This window comes from Pleurodeles waltl, chromosome 3_1 (assembly GCF_031143425.1).
Source record: "Pleurodeles waltl isolate 20211129_DDA chromosome 3_1, aPleWal1.hap1.20221129, whole genome shotgun sequence".
Classification (NCBI taxonomy): Eukaryota; Metazoa; Chordata; class Amphibia; order Caudata; family Salamandridae; genus Pleurodeles; species Pleurodeles waltl.
In genome coordinates this window covers 941,490,009-941,508,675 of record NC_090440.1, presented here as the reverse complement: position 1 = coordinate 941,508,675, position 18,667 = coordinate 941,490,009, and the positions used below count along the sequence as shown (strand labels likewise).

The 18,667-nt window shown below is 42.5% G+C and overlaps 1 protein-coding gene across 1 annotated transcript; it reads right to left on the bottom strand.

Moving 5' to 3' along the window:
• Positions 1 to 1,023: 1,023 nt before the first annotated feature.
• Positions 1,024 to 15,791, bottom strand: GJA9 (gap junction protein alpha 9). Its single transcript, XM_069221312.1, has 2 exons — positions 15,657 to 15,791; positions 1,024 to 2,613 (listed from the first exon to the last, which is right to left on the bottom strand). Exon 2 carries the CDS (start codon positions 2,590 to 2,592, stop codon positions 1,024 to 1,026), a length of 1,569 nt encoding a protein of 522 aa, XP_069077413.1. The 5' UTR covers positions 2,593 to 2,613; positions 15,657 to 15,791.
• Between the last annotated feature and the right edge of the window lie 2,876 nt (positions 15,792 to 18,667).

Sequence of the window (18,667 nt, the reverse complement as noted above, 5' to 3'; positions counted from 1 at the left end):
TGTTATCTTATGGGTAATTTATAAATTGTGATTGTTGTATGTGTCTTATGTTTTACAGGGACCAGATGCAACTCATGAATTAATTGCTGTATAATAATAATAATAATAATAATAATATTAATAATATTTGGATATAACCTGAGTTAGTATGTTTTTCTAAAGTTGTGTTTCTAAACTTTTTACATGAAGATAAACATGTTAGTGCTAATTAGAGGTTAGTGAGGTATGTTGTCTTTACATGCTCATGATTCATATTGACGATCTTTGATCTGTTGCTTCAATGTATATTATTTAACTGGTGCAGATTTTGATGTTATTAAGTCGTGTCATAATACCTGAGTTAATTTGTTTATTTGCTTTGATTTAACTCAAATATATAAGGTGTTCTAATCAGCCATTGATGATCCTTTATGTGTATCATTTGTGTTTGAGAATTATTTTTGTGACTTTAGCATTGATAATATAGGGAAATACATTTATAAATCTTCTTACTAAACTGGTGTGGACATTGCAGTGTAATTAGATTATTGATTTCATGTTTGTTGATGATTATTGTGAATGATTATGACATATACTATTGACATTCCCTCTATTCAGAATTGTGTCGGTCCATTGGCCTAAGGCGCAAGATCCCCTATTTGGTCTGAGATAATAGCTAGGATTTCTCCACGCTACAGCCAACTAGGCATTACTTTTATGTTAGCATTAACTCAACTTTGGGGAATATGTTGGTTTAGTATGTCTCTTATTTGTGGACTCGACTTCACAGGGGTGCCGCTATGTCCTCAACAGTCAAGTAAGGATAGGGTTCACTGAGTACCATACTACGTCATCTGCAATCTATAGAAGGCAATGTGTACCCTACCATTCATCCATCTTTTAGCAAGATAAACACTCTGACATTTCAACATGACACTAGGAGGAATTTTTACATATTTAAGCCTTTCTTAAAAAATGATTTTTTCCCCTCTTTTTCCTTTCTTATTCATTGTACTGTACTGATAATGCAAAGTTAACTAACGCTTAGATCTGAAGATCGGTGGGAGCACGCCTGCTGCTGGCATTACTTGCCAATGACATTCGCCGAGACGATTGAAAGGCCTGAGGACTGTCACAGCTCCTGCTGTTCTTGGATTCAGAGCTCAGATCCCCTATTGAGTCAGGGGTGTCTGGTCTCCTTGGTTGCTTGATGTCAGTCTTTGACTGGACCTTACCATGGTCTGGATTGAAGCTGTATCGTCCACGGTTTATGCTCATGAAATCAGAATCAATGGGGAAGTCCACACCCTCTGCCACTGGGGAGAAGTGCCAGAGACCACTGATTCTACGTGGCTTGCGGACTAAGTTTCTTGGCATGATCGGTGTCATATTGTTCAGGGAAGGGTCTTCAGAGGTCTGTGAAACCAGTTCAACCGGACTGACAGTGTGGAAGCCTGGAGCAGTCCCCAAACTAGACTGTAGGCTCCTGAAACCATGGCATCTCTTTTGCTCGTGCTTCCGCATACCATTAATGTCAGGACCAAATATCTTACTTATCCCTTCATTGTTGTTTGAGCTGGTGTTCTGAAGATGTCGTTCAGTGACATGTGTGGGTTGCAGTGCATTGTGCATCTTGCTTTCATCCTCTGTGGAGTTCCTTCGATCTTCCATTTGATCATCCTCAATCGGTTGAAAAGCAGAAGGTGGATTTAAAATAGGATAGACCGCAGGATCACTTTGCTTGTCCATCAATAAGGTATATCCGCTAGGGGCAGAAGGGAGTGCCTTATGTGGGCTGGCAGAGATTCCAATGCAAGAGTGGTGCATGACAGAGCTTTTCTTACATTTGTTTTCCTCGTAGTCTTGGCTCATCCTATACTGGCCCAAAAGCCCCTTTTTGATCTTTTTTATGCCTAGGTGAACAATTTCTAAAATATTTAAAAATAATGAGACAGCAGCTATGCACTGCATGAACATTATAAACACAGACTTTTCTGTTGGCCTTGACACAAAACAGTCAACAATGTTGGGGCATGGGTCTTTCTGGCACTTATACAAAGGGGCAAGATGCACTCCATAAAGGAGATATTGGCCAATCATGAACCCAATCTCTACTGCAGATCTAGTGAAAATATGTATCACATAAGTGCAGAGCAGGGAGCCTCTCAATGGGGCTTTGTCTAGTTTGCGTTGCTCCAAATGTCGGAGTTCCCGCTCTAATCGTCTTCGAGCTTCAGGCATATCCACATCCACACCCTCCAACTCCCATCTGAGTTGTGCTTTTTTCTTCTGCCTCTCTTTTTCCAGGGCTCTTAATCTGTAAATGGCATGCCCCATGTAGACCAAAGAGGGCGAGGATACAAAAATGACTTGCAAGACCCAGTAGCGTATAAGTGATACCGGAAAGGCATGGTCATAACACACGTTTCTGCAACCTGGCTGCTCAGTGTTGCAGACAAAGTCAGACTGCTCATCGTTCCAGACATCTTCGGCAGCGACACCCAGGACCAACATTCGAAAGATGAACAATATTGTGAGCCAGATCTTTCCAACAATGGTAGAGTGAATGTGGACCTCTTCCAGAATGACACCAAGGAAATTCCAGTCACCCATGTTTGAGCCACCATGTCAACACTAAAAGACATCAAAAAGAAAGAAATGTATTATCAATACCATCCTTGACATCTTTGTCTTCAATGTAACATGTAGAGGTTGTAAAGGATCATAAAATTGCAGCTTCGCAAAGACAAGTGTTTACCAATTAAGACATATGCCAGTGGGTTAATAGGAAGAGTTAGGGTGTTTTCTTGGAAAACACTCTAAGGATTATAATATGCCTACTTATATACGTTAGAGGAACTTTTAATTTCATCATGGTTATGCAGACTTGTATTGATGAGTGTTATAAATGGGGTCTTTGGTTGACGGTCAGGTTACCCCCTGTTCAAGCAAGGACCCTCACTCTAGTCAGGGTAAAAGAGAATCACCCTCAGCTAACCCCTGTTTACCCCCTTGGTAGCTTGGCAGAGCAGTAGGCTTAACTTCAGAGTGCTTGGTGTAAAGTATTTGTACCAACACACACAGTAACTTAATGAAAACACTACCAAATGACACAACACAGGTTTAGAAAAATAGGAAATATTTATCTAAACAAAACAAGACCAAAACAACAAAAATCCACAATACACAAGTCAAGTTATCAATAAAAATGCAAAAAGAGTCTTTAAGTAGTTTTAAACACACACTAACACAGTTGGCGTGAAAATGTACCTTGGGTGCGTCAAAAATAACCCCACACAGGAGAGTGTGCTTCAAAAAGGGCTTGAGATATCGAGTTCACTCACGAGCGAGACCTTGCATCGTTTCTCCTTTCATCAGGTGGGGCGCGTTGTTTCTCCTGCTCCGTGCATCTATTCTGTGGTCGCATTTCTGACGAGCGTCGACTTTCAGCTTTGGAGTTGGCGGCGCGTTGTTTCTTCAGCCACAGATCGTTGCATCGATCTTTTCCCAGCACGGCGCTCTGTACGTGGATTTCCTTTTCTGTAAGCTGCCAGCTTCTCCTTTCAGGGTCCCAGGGACTGGATGAGCACCACAGGGAAGAGTAGGAGTCTCTCCAGAGACTCCAGGTGCTGGCAGAGAGAAGTCTTTGCTGTCCCTGAGACTTCACACAACAGGAGGCAAGCTCTAAATCAAGCCCTTGAAGATTTCTTCTACAGATGGAAGGCACACAAAGTCCAGTCTTTGCCCTCTTACTCTGGCAGAAGCAGCAACTGCAGGATAGCTCCACAAAGCACAGTCACAGGCAGGGCAGCTCTTCTTCCTCAGCTCTTCAGCTCTTCAGCTCTTCTCCTCTTATTCCTCTTGTTTCCAGAAGTGTTCTAAAGTCTGTGGTTTTGGGTGCCCTTCTTATACCCAATTTCTCCTTTGAAGTAGGCCTACTTCAAAGTAAAGTCTCTTTTGAATGTGAAATCCTGCCTTGCCCAGGCCAGGCCCCAGACACTCACCAGGGGGTTGGAAACTGCATTGTGTGAGGGCAGGCACAGCCCTTTCAGGTGTGAGTGACCACTCCTCCCCCCTAGCACAGATGGCTCATCAGGAAATGCAGACTACACCCCAGCTCCCTTTGTGTCACAGTCTAGTGTGAAGTGCAACCAGCCCAACTGTCAAACTGACCCAGACAGGGAATCTACAAACAGGCAGTCGCAGAAATGGTATAAGCAAGAAGATAAGTGGCATTTTCAAACACACAATCTTAAAATCAACTTTATTAAAAGATGTATTTTTAAACTTTGAGCTCAGAGACCCCAAACTCCACATGTCCGTCCGCTCCCAAAGGGAATCTACACTTTAATCATATTTAAAGGTAGCCCCCATATTAACCTATGAGAGGGACAGGCCTTGCAACAGTGAAAGATGAATTTAGCAATATTTCACTGTCAGGACATTTAAAACGCCTTACTATGGGGGTCATTCCTACCCTGGGTAGGGACGGAGGAAGCACCGCCAACAGGCTGGCGGTGCTTCTGGGGCTATTCTGACCGCGGCAGTAAAGCCGCGGTCAGAAAAGGGAAGCCGGTGGTTTCCCGCCGGCTTCCCGCTGCCCCTGTGAATCCTCCACGGCCATGGGGATTCCGACCCCCTTCCCGCCAGCCTGGTTCTGGCGGTTTTCACCGCCAGAACCTGGCTGGCGGGAACAGGTGTCGTGGGGCCCCTGGGGGCCCCTGCAGTGCCCCACATTGATTTTCAGTGTCTGCTTGGCAGACACTGAAAATCGCGACGGGTGCAACTGCACCCGTCGCACACCAGCAACTCCGCCGGCTCCATTCGGAGCCGGCTTCCTCGTTGCTGGTGCTTTCCCGCTGGGCGGGCGGGCGGCCTTTTGGCGGTCGCCCGCCAGCCCAGCGGGAAAGTCAGAATGACCGCTGCGGTCTTTTGACCGCGGTACAGTCTTCTGGCGGTTCCCGACCGCCGCCCGCCAAGGTAGGAATGACCGCCTATATGTCCTACCTTAACCATACACTGCACCCTGCCCTTGGGGCTACCTAGGGCCTATCTTAGGGGTGTCTGACATGTACGAAAAGGGAAGATTTAGGCCTGGCAAGTGGGTACACTTGCCAAGTCGAATTTACAGTTAAAACTGCACACACAGACATTGCAGTGGCAAGTCTGAGACATGATTACAGGGCTACTAATGTGGGTGGCACAACCAGTGGTGCTGCAGGCCCACTAGTAGCATTTGATTTACAGGCCATGGGTACCTCTAGTGCACTGTACTAGGGACTTACTAATAAATCAGATATACCAATCATGGATAAACCAATTACATACACATTTTGTAAAGGAGCACTTTCACTTTAGCACTGGTTAGCAGTAGTAAAGTGCCCAGAGTAACAAAAACAGCAAAATCGGAGTCCAGAAAAGTCTAACAATGAGCTTCCATGTGCTTCACACAGAAGGTAGTCTGAAGATTGACTAGAAACTTTCTCCTTCCATTGGTGCTTTCAAGCCAATTGGAAACCTGAATTTTAAGCTAGGGAATAACCAACCCCAGAGGTTTTAACACAAGTCTGTGTTTTACAAGAAGGTAAACCTATGGTCTAAAATAGGATCTAAATCTACCTCCCCTTGGATGAAGACAACTCTTTCTGTGACAGCTGTTCCTTGTTCCATTTGATTCTATAGGAAGGTGACATGGCAGCTCAAGTCCACTTAGAACTTTACTAGGAAATTAAATAACTGTATTTTTATAAGTTGTTAAGGAATAATTCAAATATACATTGTTTCAGCTCACCTAATTCACATATTCTATTAAGTAAGCTACATAGTGGACCAAAATGGTGTTTCTAGACGTATTTTCTGATGCCAGATATCCCAGGATGTGGGAGTGTTTCTATAGAAGCCTCATTTTTTAAAGCTAAAAAAAATAGATAATTTTCATCAACCTGTTAGCACCTAGAGTCGATTTAGTTTGAAGCGGTATGCTATAGGAGTCTTTGCATTCATTCTTTCCATACATCAAAACAGCCCATCAAGACAGCAGGTGCAATATTTTGATTCAGCTACATACTTATAGGATGCAAGGTATTTTGTTTTATCAGGTGTTCTTGTGGCACAGTCCCTGTACTAGTTAGTATTCTGTTAACACGGGCCTTGGATAATCTTGCCTTGAATATGGTGCACTCATATATATTGTCTGTTTCACTTCAAAGTGTTATTAAAGTTGATAAATGGTATGTGCAATGTGCAAAGAAAATAAATCTTCACTAAGCAGAAGTTAGAAATGAACATGTGTTTCATTTGAAGAATGCAGGTTTCATGTTGCTCTGTAACCTTTTATCTCTGCATACCATAACTGTGGCTAGAACATATGACTCATTACATTTGGACCATCTAAAAAGTGTACTGTCAAACACTCCATGAATCTCTGTTGCCTTTCAACATGCCAAGGATATTGGGCAGATCATTTCTAAGGCTCGGGAAAACAAAAAACAGAAATAATGGCAAAATGTGTAGGCTTTTAGCCTACAATACTGTCTGTTATTACCCCTGGGGACTTTATTATAAATATCCATTTCAAACTTATAATAGATGTTTTTTCCTCCATGTTCCTTCAGTCATCTCACTTAGAGATTCTTGGGTCTCAAATCTAGCACAACTTTTTCATAGACTCTGCAGCCAGCAAATCTGTTTCTACATTACATTGACTAGACCATCTCAGCACATCTTTACTCTCACTACACTGGTCTCCACATTGAGTGTAGCTACAGCAAGAATATCCCAATCTGGTAAACCGCACCCAAAAATATCAAGTGAACAATGACCGCCTGTTTTTTATCTTGTGCCACTTTCCATTGGCAAGCATTGTTCTTCTAACCCAAACCAAAGAGTCATGCGACGCGAAGAGCATCAACCATCCATGTCAGGATCTTCAGCACTTTCATTTTCAGGGCTGCTTAAAGGATAAAATTGTGATTTACAATGAATAAGTACCCATAAAAGAAAATAGATGCCAACTGAATTCCTTCCCACACAAAGTTTTCAAAAACAACCTTTAAGCAGAATGAATCAAGAAACACTCTAATCTCAAACAATGATCTTCTCTCAGAGCTTAATAACACAGTTTTTTGTTCAAGCACAAACCCAATTGTTCCTCCTCCAGCACCTCAGGACCCTCTTGTACAAATTCCACAGCCTACTAGACACTCACAGCTCCACAATCTTAAAATATCTTGAGTTACTGCTATTCGCATGAGTAAAAAAACACTACTTGTGCCCTCAAAGTCTGGTCTTCCCAGTTGATGTACCCACTGAAATACCCCATGTCTGCTACATCCTAAATCATATGTATGAGTGTGAGGCAACCTCCTTTATCATGAGAAATACATTTAAAGAAACCCTCATCACTTCAGTTATCTAAATTCGACCCTTCAGACCTTATCAAGACGTGACCAGTATCAACATTTACTTCCCTAACTCAGATATCCATAAAAAAGCAAAACCCCAACAAATACAACAACAAAGTTTCCTTGCTCTCTATACATAAAGTGCCAATCCCCTTCGCAATGCCAAGACAGTCTCACTAAGGGGCATATTTTGAATGCCCTAGCGCCACCTAGCACCACATTAACGTAATTATTTTGTACTGCTCTGAGCAGGCGTTAAAAGTGCCTGAAAAAATGGCACAAGGAAATCTGTTAGATTTCCTTGTGCCATTTTTTCAGCTCCCCTAACAGGGAAACTCCCCCCTTTGTATACATTATGCCTGGCACAGGCATAATGTAGCACAAAGGGTTACAAAGTGGCGCAATGCAGGCATTGCGTAACTCTCTAAATATGGCCCTGGGATTTTGGCCTTGTTGGGCCACAATAGCATAAAAAATATTGACACTAATGTGGCGCAAGATGGCGCTAGGCGCTCATAAATATGCCCCTTGGTCTCTAGCTGGCAGAGGTATGCACCCTGCCCAAGTAGAGATCACAGTCCTAGTCAGGGTAAGTCAGAAACACATACTAAATTAACCTGTGCTCACCCTCAGGTAGCTTTGCATAGAGCAGCCAGGCTAAACTGAAGAGGTAATGTGTAAAGTATTTGTGCAACACTTAAAACAGTAAAACAGTGAAAAAAAACACACAAACATAATCCAAGTTAGTAAATAGATCTTAATTTAATGAACAAAACAATACCTAAATAACAAAAATTCAATAAGAAGAAGTCGAGAAATTAATATTTAAAGAATATCTGCAATTGTAGTACTTAAAAACTTAAAGTGCCAACCGAGGCATCTGGTCATGCTAGACCGGGGTAATCCAAAGCCAGGCTCACCGCAATGGATCATGGGCCAACTACAGGGAACAACCTTGTACTGCTAAAATAGTACCTTGGATGGAGGGTTGCGTTTACCTCAAGGTGATGCGAAGGCAATGTGCCGGTTCCGGTCCGTGCAATTAGGGGAATGCATTGTTATCAAGCTGCGCAGTCATCAATGTGATGTGCTTGAGGTGTGGCGTCGAACCCCTTGCAATGAAGGGAATGTGTCATCATCGAGCCGTGCAGCCAGAGATGCGAAGGTGATGCACTGGGGCTGATGGTGGTGCATTGATCCTGAGCCATGCAGTCAGCGATGCCAAGTCCTCGCCCTCAGCAGTTGAGGAAGGATGTGGCAGTTCCCATCGGCACGGTGGCAGCAATAAGTGTATTTTCTCAGGACACAGCTGCAGCACCCGTATCCAAGGGCCCAGGACTGGACTGGCAATTGGCACCACTTGGCAGGGTAGTACACACAGTAGGCAGAATCCAGAACCTGTAGGAGAGATGCAGGTAGGCTTTGATGTCCCTGAGACTTCAGAACTGGAGCCAAGCCAGCAAGTCCTGGGAGTCACTTTGGTTCTGGGGATGTAGAGATGCAGGCCCAGTCTTTCTCACTCCCAGGCAGGGAGGCAGCAGACAGCAGGACAGGTATGGCAAAGCAGGAGTCCAGCAGAGTGACAGTCCTTTTAGCAGCACAGCATTCCTTCTTCCCGGTAGAATGTTCCCAGTTCCAGAGGTGTACAGATTTGGTGGGGGTTTGGGGTCCAGTACTTATACCCAGTTGTACCATGGAAGTGGAGGAGACTTAAAAAGCCTTGAACTGAACTGCACAAGATCCCTGCCTTTCCTTACCTGGCTCCAGACACACTACGTGGGGTTGTGCAACTCTTTGTGCGGAGAAAGGTACAGCTCTATTCAGGTGCAAGTGTCAGCTCCTCTCTCCCATCCAGCCCAGGAAGACCTATCAGCCTGGTGATGGGCCTACAGGATGTACGTGGCACACCTAAGTTCCCTTTGAGAGTGTCTGTCTAGAGGGAATGCACAAGAGCCCAGCTGTCACCCACCCAAATGTGTATTCAGAGACAGGCGGAGGCACAGAATGGTTAAAGTAAGAAAATGCCACTTTTCTATAAGTGGCATTTTCAGACTTGCAACTTAAAATCCAACTCCACCATAGGTTGTGATTTTAAATTGCAAGTCCAGAGACAATAAACTTGAAATATCTATCTGGTCCCAATCGGAGATTACACTTATAAAAGTTAATTATGCAATCCCAATGTTAACCTATGGGAGAGATAGCCCTTGCAGTAGTTAAAAACAAATTTAAGAGTTTTTCACTACCTGGCCTTGGAAAACCTAAAAGTACATGTTCAACTTTTTTAAATACACTGCACCCGGCACTTGGGGCTGTCCAGTGCCTACCTTAGGGATGACTTACATGTAGTAAAAAGGAAAGTCTGAGCCTGGCAAGAGGGTTAATTTGTCAGGTTGATGTGGTAGTTTAAAACTGCACCCACAGGCTCTGCAGTGGCAGGTCTGAGTCATATTTAAAGGGATACCAAAGTGGTTGCACTATCGGTACCACAGGCCAACTAGTGTATTATTTAAATTTCAGACATTAGGCACATGTAGTGCACTTTACTAGGGATTTAGAAGTAAATTAAATATGCCAAATTGTGGCTAAGCCAATATTAAAATGTTTTTAAAGAAAAGGCACATGCACTTTACCACTGCTCAGCAGTAGTAAAGTGCCCAGAGTCCTAAAGCCATCACAAACAAAGTCAGCAAAACAGGAGGTCAGAAGGCAAAACGTCTGGGGAAACCATGCCAAGGATGCCAGGTCTAACAAACGTCTTTAACACTTTTCATGCTATCCACTTCTACAACCTGCTGTGAATCTTACAGCACAATGTTGGTCTAGTTGGAAAACAATTAAATATGGACAACTTTGACAAAACCTAATACTGCTCTTGAACTGCTTGTATGTGCTACCTTTAGAGTGATATCCTATATGAATCAGGCATATTCCTTTTCTCAATACCAATGTATCCCCCCATGCCCTAGTTAGATTCTAAGACCTATTTGTTGTACAATGCTCATCAAAGTAGCTCTTCTTTAAGGTGACAACTACTTACAACAAAAGGTATCTAGCCCAAAAAGGAAGTTAGCCAATGGGCCATGACTGAATGATGCTAAGATCAGGTCTTAACCATTTATTGTAAAATTAAACTATCTACAACCATATCACTTTTGCATAAATGCCCCGTCTTGCCTACTACTCAACTACTACGGCTTTCACAAAAAACGTGTAACAAAATCAATATCAAACTGGTGCCAATGTGTACAAGACATCCAAAACATACCAATGAATTAATATGAATAGAATCTTCCAAAACATACCAATGAATTAATATGAATAGAATCTTCAAGAAAAAGTTCCTCTGTTTAGGTAAAATATGTGTATATTCACATCTATGTATAAGATCTTTCTCTCTCTGAGATCATATCACACACCTGGATGTATAATTAATGCTACCATTAAATACAGAGACCATCATCAAGAATACCTCCCAATACTTGTTTCCTGTATTTCACACACATCTTCGCAAACTCTTGCCCTACCACGTAAAGGCATACCCTCTGAGGGTGTCTTGGGGTGCCACATATATGGTTGACACTAACTAGTGAGTGGGGGTGACTCCTATGTAGGGTAAAGGTTTCCAGGCCCTCATCTACCATTTTTCAATAGTTCCTGTTTGAATTACTACAAACAAGCCCAAAATGGTATTTAAGATCAGTTCAATGATGGCTAAAGTTTTCAGCCACATTAAACGTTGGCTCTGATAGATGAGGGTGTATAGGGGAGTTTGCTATGGAAATGACTAGAGTCCTCCCAGATTTAACAGTGAATTCAAGTTTGAAGCAGGCCCAGAATCTACAACATAAAATGTGACAGAAGCTTGGTAAGCCAATGCACGGTCCTACAGCAACCAGATGGAGAATACACAAGTACAGTGATTTGATCCTGTTTGACCCCTGTCAATGGTGGACAAGTTTACAGGTGCCTCAGGCAGGCCTTTCAAGCTTGATTTGACACTGTTGTGTCAACAGAAGGGGCAGCACTACCCAGAGGAGTCATAGCTGCCCATTCAGGTCTACCTGTCCATCAAAGTGCTCTATTGTATGGCTTCTGAGAGGAACTTCACATTTCTTTAAAGCTAAGTATTGGCTGAGGAGATGGTGGACAGCTAATGCAAATAGGTCTCCAGCAGCTTTAAGCAGTGTAAATGTAACTTTCTAAAATATACTATTCCTTAATACTTATTAAAAATTCAATTTCACAGTTAAATTAGATTTTTAATAACTATTAAAAATAGGTATTTAATTATTTTCCTTCCTTGTTCCAAACCCAAGATAGCAGTGTTGATATTTTAACATTTACTCTATTTTCTGTACAAGACAGCCAGGTCCTAGCTTTTGGGGTCTTCTAACTGTAGGACATAGTGATACTAAATTGCTATGTGTTGCTTTCAAAATGCCATGCAGCCTACCTTGTGGGATACAAGGCCTACATAGTTTTGAACTTTTCATATTTAAGAGGGAGGTCTTTGCTTGTCAACAAGGGTTTCAACAGGTTGCAATGCAGCTTTTCCACTGTAGCAGTGAGGCTATAATGGTAGGCCCGAAGCCATGTTTTGCAGGCCCACCCTGTAGATCACACAAAAGGTGCTGCAGTCTACAAGCTGCATTTAACTTACAGGCTCTATGTGCATTTTCTAGATCACATAGAAGGGACTTATAAGCAAGTTAAATGTGTTGATTAAGAATAAGCAGATTTAACCATGTTTAAAGGAGGAGCACAGGTACTGTACTCCTACTTAGCAAGGGTAAAGTGTATAAAGTTCAAAACCCAGCAAAATAGGGTCTAAAAAAGCTGAAAATATTTGGGGTGACCATGAAGAAAAGGCACATTTCCCACACTGTCTCACTTTTTTTCACACATGGAAGACTGAGTAGAAGATTGGAACTTGTGGAGCCACAGATTGTAGGAATGTCTCTGCAACAAGCACATTAACTTAGTATATTATCTTATCAGTTTAGGACCCGAGGAGTAACAGCAGCACTATAATCAGGGCCACTGGAATTATCTAATGGGTGGACCATATTGTGCAACAGGGTTGACTAAATTATGCATTGTAACGGAGGGTGGTATAACTTTAATATTTTGTAATTTTTACATGTTAATACTGTCTTGAAAATGTTTTACATCATTAAAACCGGTTTAAAACACAACTACAGCAATAAGCAGTTGGAAGGTGACCAGTAAACCTTTCTGAAGGGCCTTCCACTGTGCAGGAACATGTCTCTGCAGTTTTAGTCATTTTTGCTCCATTAAAGATGGCTTTTTGTTAAAATACGCAAATTAAGAAGCAGATGATGGATTATGTGGTACACATGCAAATCCATAATTATGCATAAAACACTGCATCTGCGGAATTGCATAATTCCAGTACCTCTGACTCTAACTAATTTCTGTTTATTCATGTGACAAATTGTGAGAATTTGTTGGGAGAACATAAATGGACACTCACAGATGCCCCAAAGTGGGGTGTCTGTTTTATAAGTTCCTTCCAAATATTTTAGCAACCTCTGCCTTCTGCAAGCACCTCGAGAGAGAGAGAGGGTGAGAGTAGGCAAGACAGCGGCATTCTACAGCACACATAGAAAAAGGAATATGCCTCTCAGGATTCTTTTTGTGCAGAAAGGTGTCCCTTTCTGCAAACAAAAACAATCCTGCATGCAATGCACCACCCTTGCACAAGAGTGTCTGCATTGGTGCTAGGCTGTCAAAAGGGCACCGGCACAGGGGAAAAGGGAGGAATGCACAGTAGTGCCTTAAATAAAGCACATTCCTGCCCTTTCGGTCATGCAGTGCTGTGCAGCAAGGTGATTGCTGGGTAGCACTGCGTGACCTTCTTGTAGTGTTTAATTTTACAATGTTATACATAGGCCGTACCACAAAAAAAGTCAAGTCACAAGGGGAACACAGAATAACTTGCCTGATGAATATTAACTGGGGAAGTCACTAAATATGATCCTCTGTGATTAGCTGTAGACATTGGGATGAAGGTCTCCCATAAATAGCAGACCACCAGACCTACATCTTCATTCCAAAAAGGGAAACTTTTTCTAAAGTAGCTTGTGTTCCTTAAACAAACCAATACTGCTTTATTTATTTTTTAAAGTGAAGAAACCCAAATGATGGACGGAGTGCAGAACCAAGTAAACATTCACTCCCAGTCACAGATCTGGGTTTAATCCATAAATTATTTTGCTCACCACGCCACCCCAGGTTGGATCAAACCACATGCAAATCAGTCTTGACCCTGTTCCCCCTTGGGAACAGTCCAGCCCGAACTGCCAAGCCAGGTCCCCCCTGGACCGGGAACAAGCATCCTGAGACTGATTTCAAGGTATCACCCTTCATCAGCCAGGCTAGCCTGAATCCAGTGGCATGGTGAGCACCAGGCGCACTTAGGGTGACAAACACAAATGATGGATGGAATGCAGAACCAATCAAACATTCACTCCCTGTCACAGATCTGGGTTTAATCTTTCAATTCTTTAGCTAACCACTCCACCCCAGTTTGTTCAGTTCACCCCAGATCTGTGACTGAGAGGAATGTTTAATTGGTTCTGCATTCTGTCCATCATTTGTGTTTGTTTGCTTTTTGAAAAAAGTTATCCTGTTTGGAAAAACATCAGGGGGAGTAGGCAGTGATCACCTGGAAAACAACCTGTTACCCCAGAGATTGTCAAAAACATTCACAATGAGTAGGGTGTCTTGCGGGGACAGCTTCTTTTCAAATCAGTTACCACATTGTTTTAGATTTTGGTTACCCATAAATGGTTTGTGACCACAATTGCAGTTTCAAACCACTGATACATACCCCTACAAAAATCAGAATCAGAGGCAGGTTACCTCTGCTGGCTCATGGTACTTGAATTCCTGGGACAGCCAACTCACCAGCATGCTAGTAGCATCGAGAAGCAGGGATGGATTCCCAGGAAAATTATGTGTTTGTCTCCATCTGATATTGCTATGCATCCTAGGGGCTTCAACAAAGGGGCTCAATGTTATTTCCAGTCTTGAAGTGTTGGACTCGTACTCAGGCCCATATTTATACTTTTTAGCGCCGCATTTGCGCCGCTTTTTGACACTGGTTTGCGCCAAAAACTTTACCGCCGGCTAACGCCATTCCTACGCGCCAGGCAGGCGCCTTATTTAAGGATTGACATTAGTCGGCGCTGTGGGCTGGTCAGAGTAAAAAAAAATTACTCAAACCAGGCAGCGCCAGTGTAGGAGAAAATGGGGGTTGTGCGTCTAAAAATGGTGCATGTCAGGTTTGAGTAAAAAATCATGGCTCAAACCAGACTTGCGCCATTTTTCGACGCACAACCCCCATTGCAATGACTCCTGTCTTAGCAAAGACAGAAGTCATGCCCCCTTGCCCAATGGTAGGGGGGCCCAAATTATGCCTCCCATGCCACTTTAAAAAAATAAAAAAATCATACTTACCTCAACTTACCTGTACTTACCTGGGATGGGTCCCCCCATCCATTGGTGTCCTCCAGGGGCGGGCGAGGGTGGCAGGGGGTGTCCCTGGGGGCAGGTAAGGGCACCTCCGGACTGCTTCCATGGTCGGAGACCATGGAAGTGAGCCCACAGGCCCCTTAACGCCTGCCCTCACCCACGCGTAAAAAAACGGCGCACATCAGGCTGTGCACCGTTTTTTGAGGCCCACCCCTTGTGTGCGTCAAAATGACGCCGGAGGATAAATAAGGCGCACATGCCTTAGAGTGATTTTTTGCACGGGAACGCCTATCTTGCATGTCATTAGCGCAAGGTAGGTTTTCACGTACAAAAAATGACTCAAACTCCATAACTTTGGCGCTAGACGTGTCTAGCGCCAAAGTATAAATTTGGAGTTAAGTTTGCGATGAATTTGCATCAAATAAAATGACGCAAATCCGGCGCAAACAGAGTATAAATATGGGCCATGGTTTGTACCCACTTACATAGGCGCAGACGAGCTAAAAATGAGTAAATGCTGGAAATGAATACCCCTAGCGCACCAGATGAATTCAAGTATCTTGAGCCATCACTGTCAACCAGGAACTGTTCCTGATTTTTTTCGCGTATCTCCTATATTTCCTATGTCCCTTTTTTTGTAGCTCACAAGTGACTGGAAATACTAATTTGGACACATTAATTGGTGATTTGTAAATTAAAGGTCCATAATAGTTCACAACAAAGTAGGAAACAAATAAATGTCAGGTAACATACAAAAAGAAACTGGTCACAAACCTTCTTCGTTCGAAACGTGTCAGGTAAGCTTGCCCGTCGTCTTCACTGATGTTTCCATCGCAGGGCTCTCTCTCTCTTCTACAGAAAAGAGGATAACGGGACTGCGAGTATCACCTCCTCTTCCACTGTCCGATCCCTGTGTGCCGCCTCTGATCGTGGTGCACGCGGAAGTTATAGCGTCTAGGAAATCAATTCACAGTGACGCTGACTGCAGTACAGATGCGGCCAAACGTCCATCTCTGCTACAGTTATATTCGGCATGAGTGGAATCAGGCGCCTTTCCTATAAGTTACAGACTGGCATTAATTGGCATTACATTGTAAAGTGACCTTTAAATCCAAATAAAATATGCAGTCCTCTCCCAGAAAAGATACAGCAGTGTGTGGACTGCAACTAGAGAACTGTAGAGGTTGCACAGCAATGTGCCGTTGTCCTTGGTTCTTTTGGCAATTACACATTTTCATCTTTGGAATGGCCCTCCACCACCTGAGAATGACCACTTTCTTGACCTTCACCAAAGAACCTGATACCATTCTACCTCCCTTCCTTTCAACCCTCAATCCCTCGCTGCCCTGGAACCCTTTCCTTCAGAGCTATCTCCCGATCCAGGGCATTGATATCAGCCATATTTACTATCCTGTCCACTTTCAATTGGATTATGTACCTTGAGGCCTGTCGTTGCAGGACCTCTCTACAGTCACACCCTTGATTCATAAAAAAAAGCTCCGGTGGCCCTTTAGGCCTGGGTATGTGCTTTTAATTATACTCAGTATAGTAAAATGAAATGCATTACAATTGTTTCAATCAAACCATTTTTGGCTCTGTACCAGCAACATTAGGAGGATTAGATACACTGAGTGAGTGTTTCGGGGCATACATAAAGAAATTTAGGACAACTCCATTTGCAAGCACTCTAGTGACAATTACAAGCAATTGAAGTCAAAATGTAAAAAAAACGGAAACTAAAGGAGCGATGTAAAAGTACACAGAGAATTTTTACCACACAACAACTCAAAATGTTAGCTCAGAGCATAATGCCAAGAAACACCAATCTTTTTATTACTGATATGAAGGAATTATTACAATGCGAAGTAGCAAACTCTCTGGAAAGTCTATAGCTTGATGCTGCTACTGCAAAACCCTGTGAGCGGTGTCTGACTGCTGACAGCACCAGCTGCCAATCAATAGCCTCCAAGCCAGGCGCGGGAGATTAAATCAATCGGTCACGTCCGATTTCATAGTCAAATGAAACCCTTGTCCCAGTTTAGGCAGCAGAAGCAAAGTCTGGTTCACAGCAGTCTGTCTGCAGCTTCTCTTGGCAGATTTAGCATTTGCCAAAGGCGTCAGCTCTACAAAAAAACCTGCACATATCATCATCGTTAAGAAGACATCCCGACTTTAATTAAGTATGGATGGTTATTATTCAGTTTTTATTTCATGCAGACTAACAAAAGTCAATTAGGGGGTAATATGGGTCCTTTCCAAAAAGAATACATAAACTATCTAGGAGGTGTTACTCTGCACTAAAGGTGCAATTTTGCAGCCTATTGCATATTGTAATGGTGGGCCATTGTACCCTACCTCTTTATCCAGCGAACAAAGTGGCAGAAATATTAAAAAATCAATCAGTGCAGCAAGTCAAGTGATAGGGAAAGGCCAGTAATGCTTAATATTGTAAGGCACATTCCTGGTTTTTCCTTTCGCGCTGGTGCACAATGTGCTGCCTAGCGCTGATGCAGCAACCTCGCACGATGGTGCATGGGTGCCTGCGTTGTAAGCAGGGTTGTTTTTGTGCAGGAAGGGGCACTGTCCTGCACAAAAACAATCCACTGAGGCATTTCTTTTCTATGTGTGCTGCAAAATGCAGCACACATAGAAAGGGAAAAAACAAGTAGAAATGAACATATTTCTCCTCATTACGCTTCACCTGGGGAGGTGTAGCAGTTCTGACACATTCCCAGATCTACCACTTATGGTAAGTCTGGGAATGTGTCAAAATCCTTCACTGTTGCGTGGGAACATCCACCCGCCCCCCCCCCCCCCCATGGGATGCCTCACTGAGGCCCAGTAACATAATGCAGTGATTTGCACTGCGTTTTATTACTCTGAATTTATTAAGCCACTCAGGGCCATGAAAGGTGGCCTTGAGTGGTTTGATAAATCAGCCTTAAGGGATGCTTCGCTTTTGTGCCCCACTGCATGGCGCAAAAAGAACACAACGCTTTGATAAGTATGTCCCATAGTGTTTTGTTGCAGCTCATATACATTTATTTTCATTACATTACATTTTGTTAAAACAACCTTTACCTTACCTTAAAATTGAGTTATGTTACATGTTTGTAATTAATTAAAATAATGAGTACTCTATTCTAAAGCTAACCATAATAATAATTGTAACCAAACTAAATTAAATTACATGTTATTAACCCTATTGTTAATGTACCCTCTACATTAAAGTGAAATAGTTACCGTTCTTAGACTAACATTACTACTAACCATAACTCTAATATTAACTAACAAAATTTAATTTTTAATTAATTTCATTCAATTATTTTAACATCAACTCTAAAAGTGAAAGTTTTTGATTTATTTCAATTAAATGTAAAAGAACTAATGAATTACAGAACACCAATCGTTACCCTACATAATACAAAGGTAGATTCATTTAATTATTTAAAAATAATGTAATTATTTTTTTCTCTAAATCTGAACTACCCTTACTGTAAACACAATTTTAAAAATTCATTATGGGGCATGGAAGTGTAACACACTAAATACCAATATAGTATAGGTTCTGTCTCAGTAATTAGAGATGTAAATGTCAGGCAATGAAAGGGTGTGGAATAAAGGCTCAACACCCTCAGACCACCACAGTGACCAATTTACACATCACTACCAACGAGACCTCATTGGGTTGATGTGTCCACCTTTGAGAACAGCACATCCTGCATACCAATCATAACGACTGATGTAGTCTAACCTTTAGCAGAGTCCTTTGTGTCACAAATGTC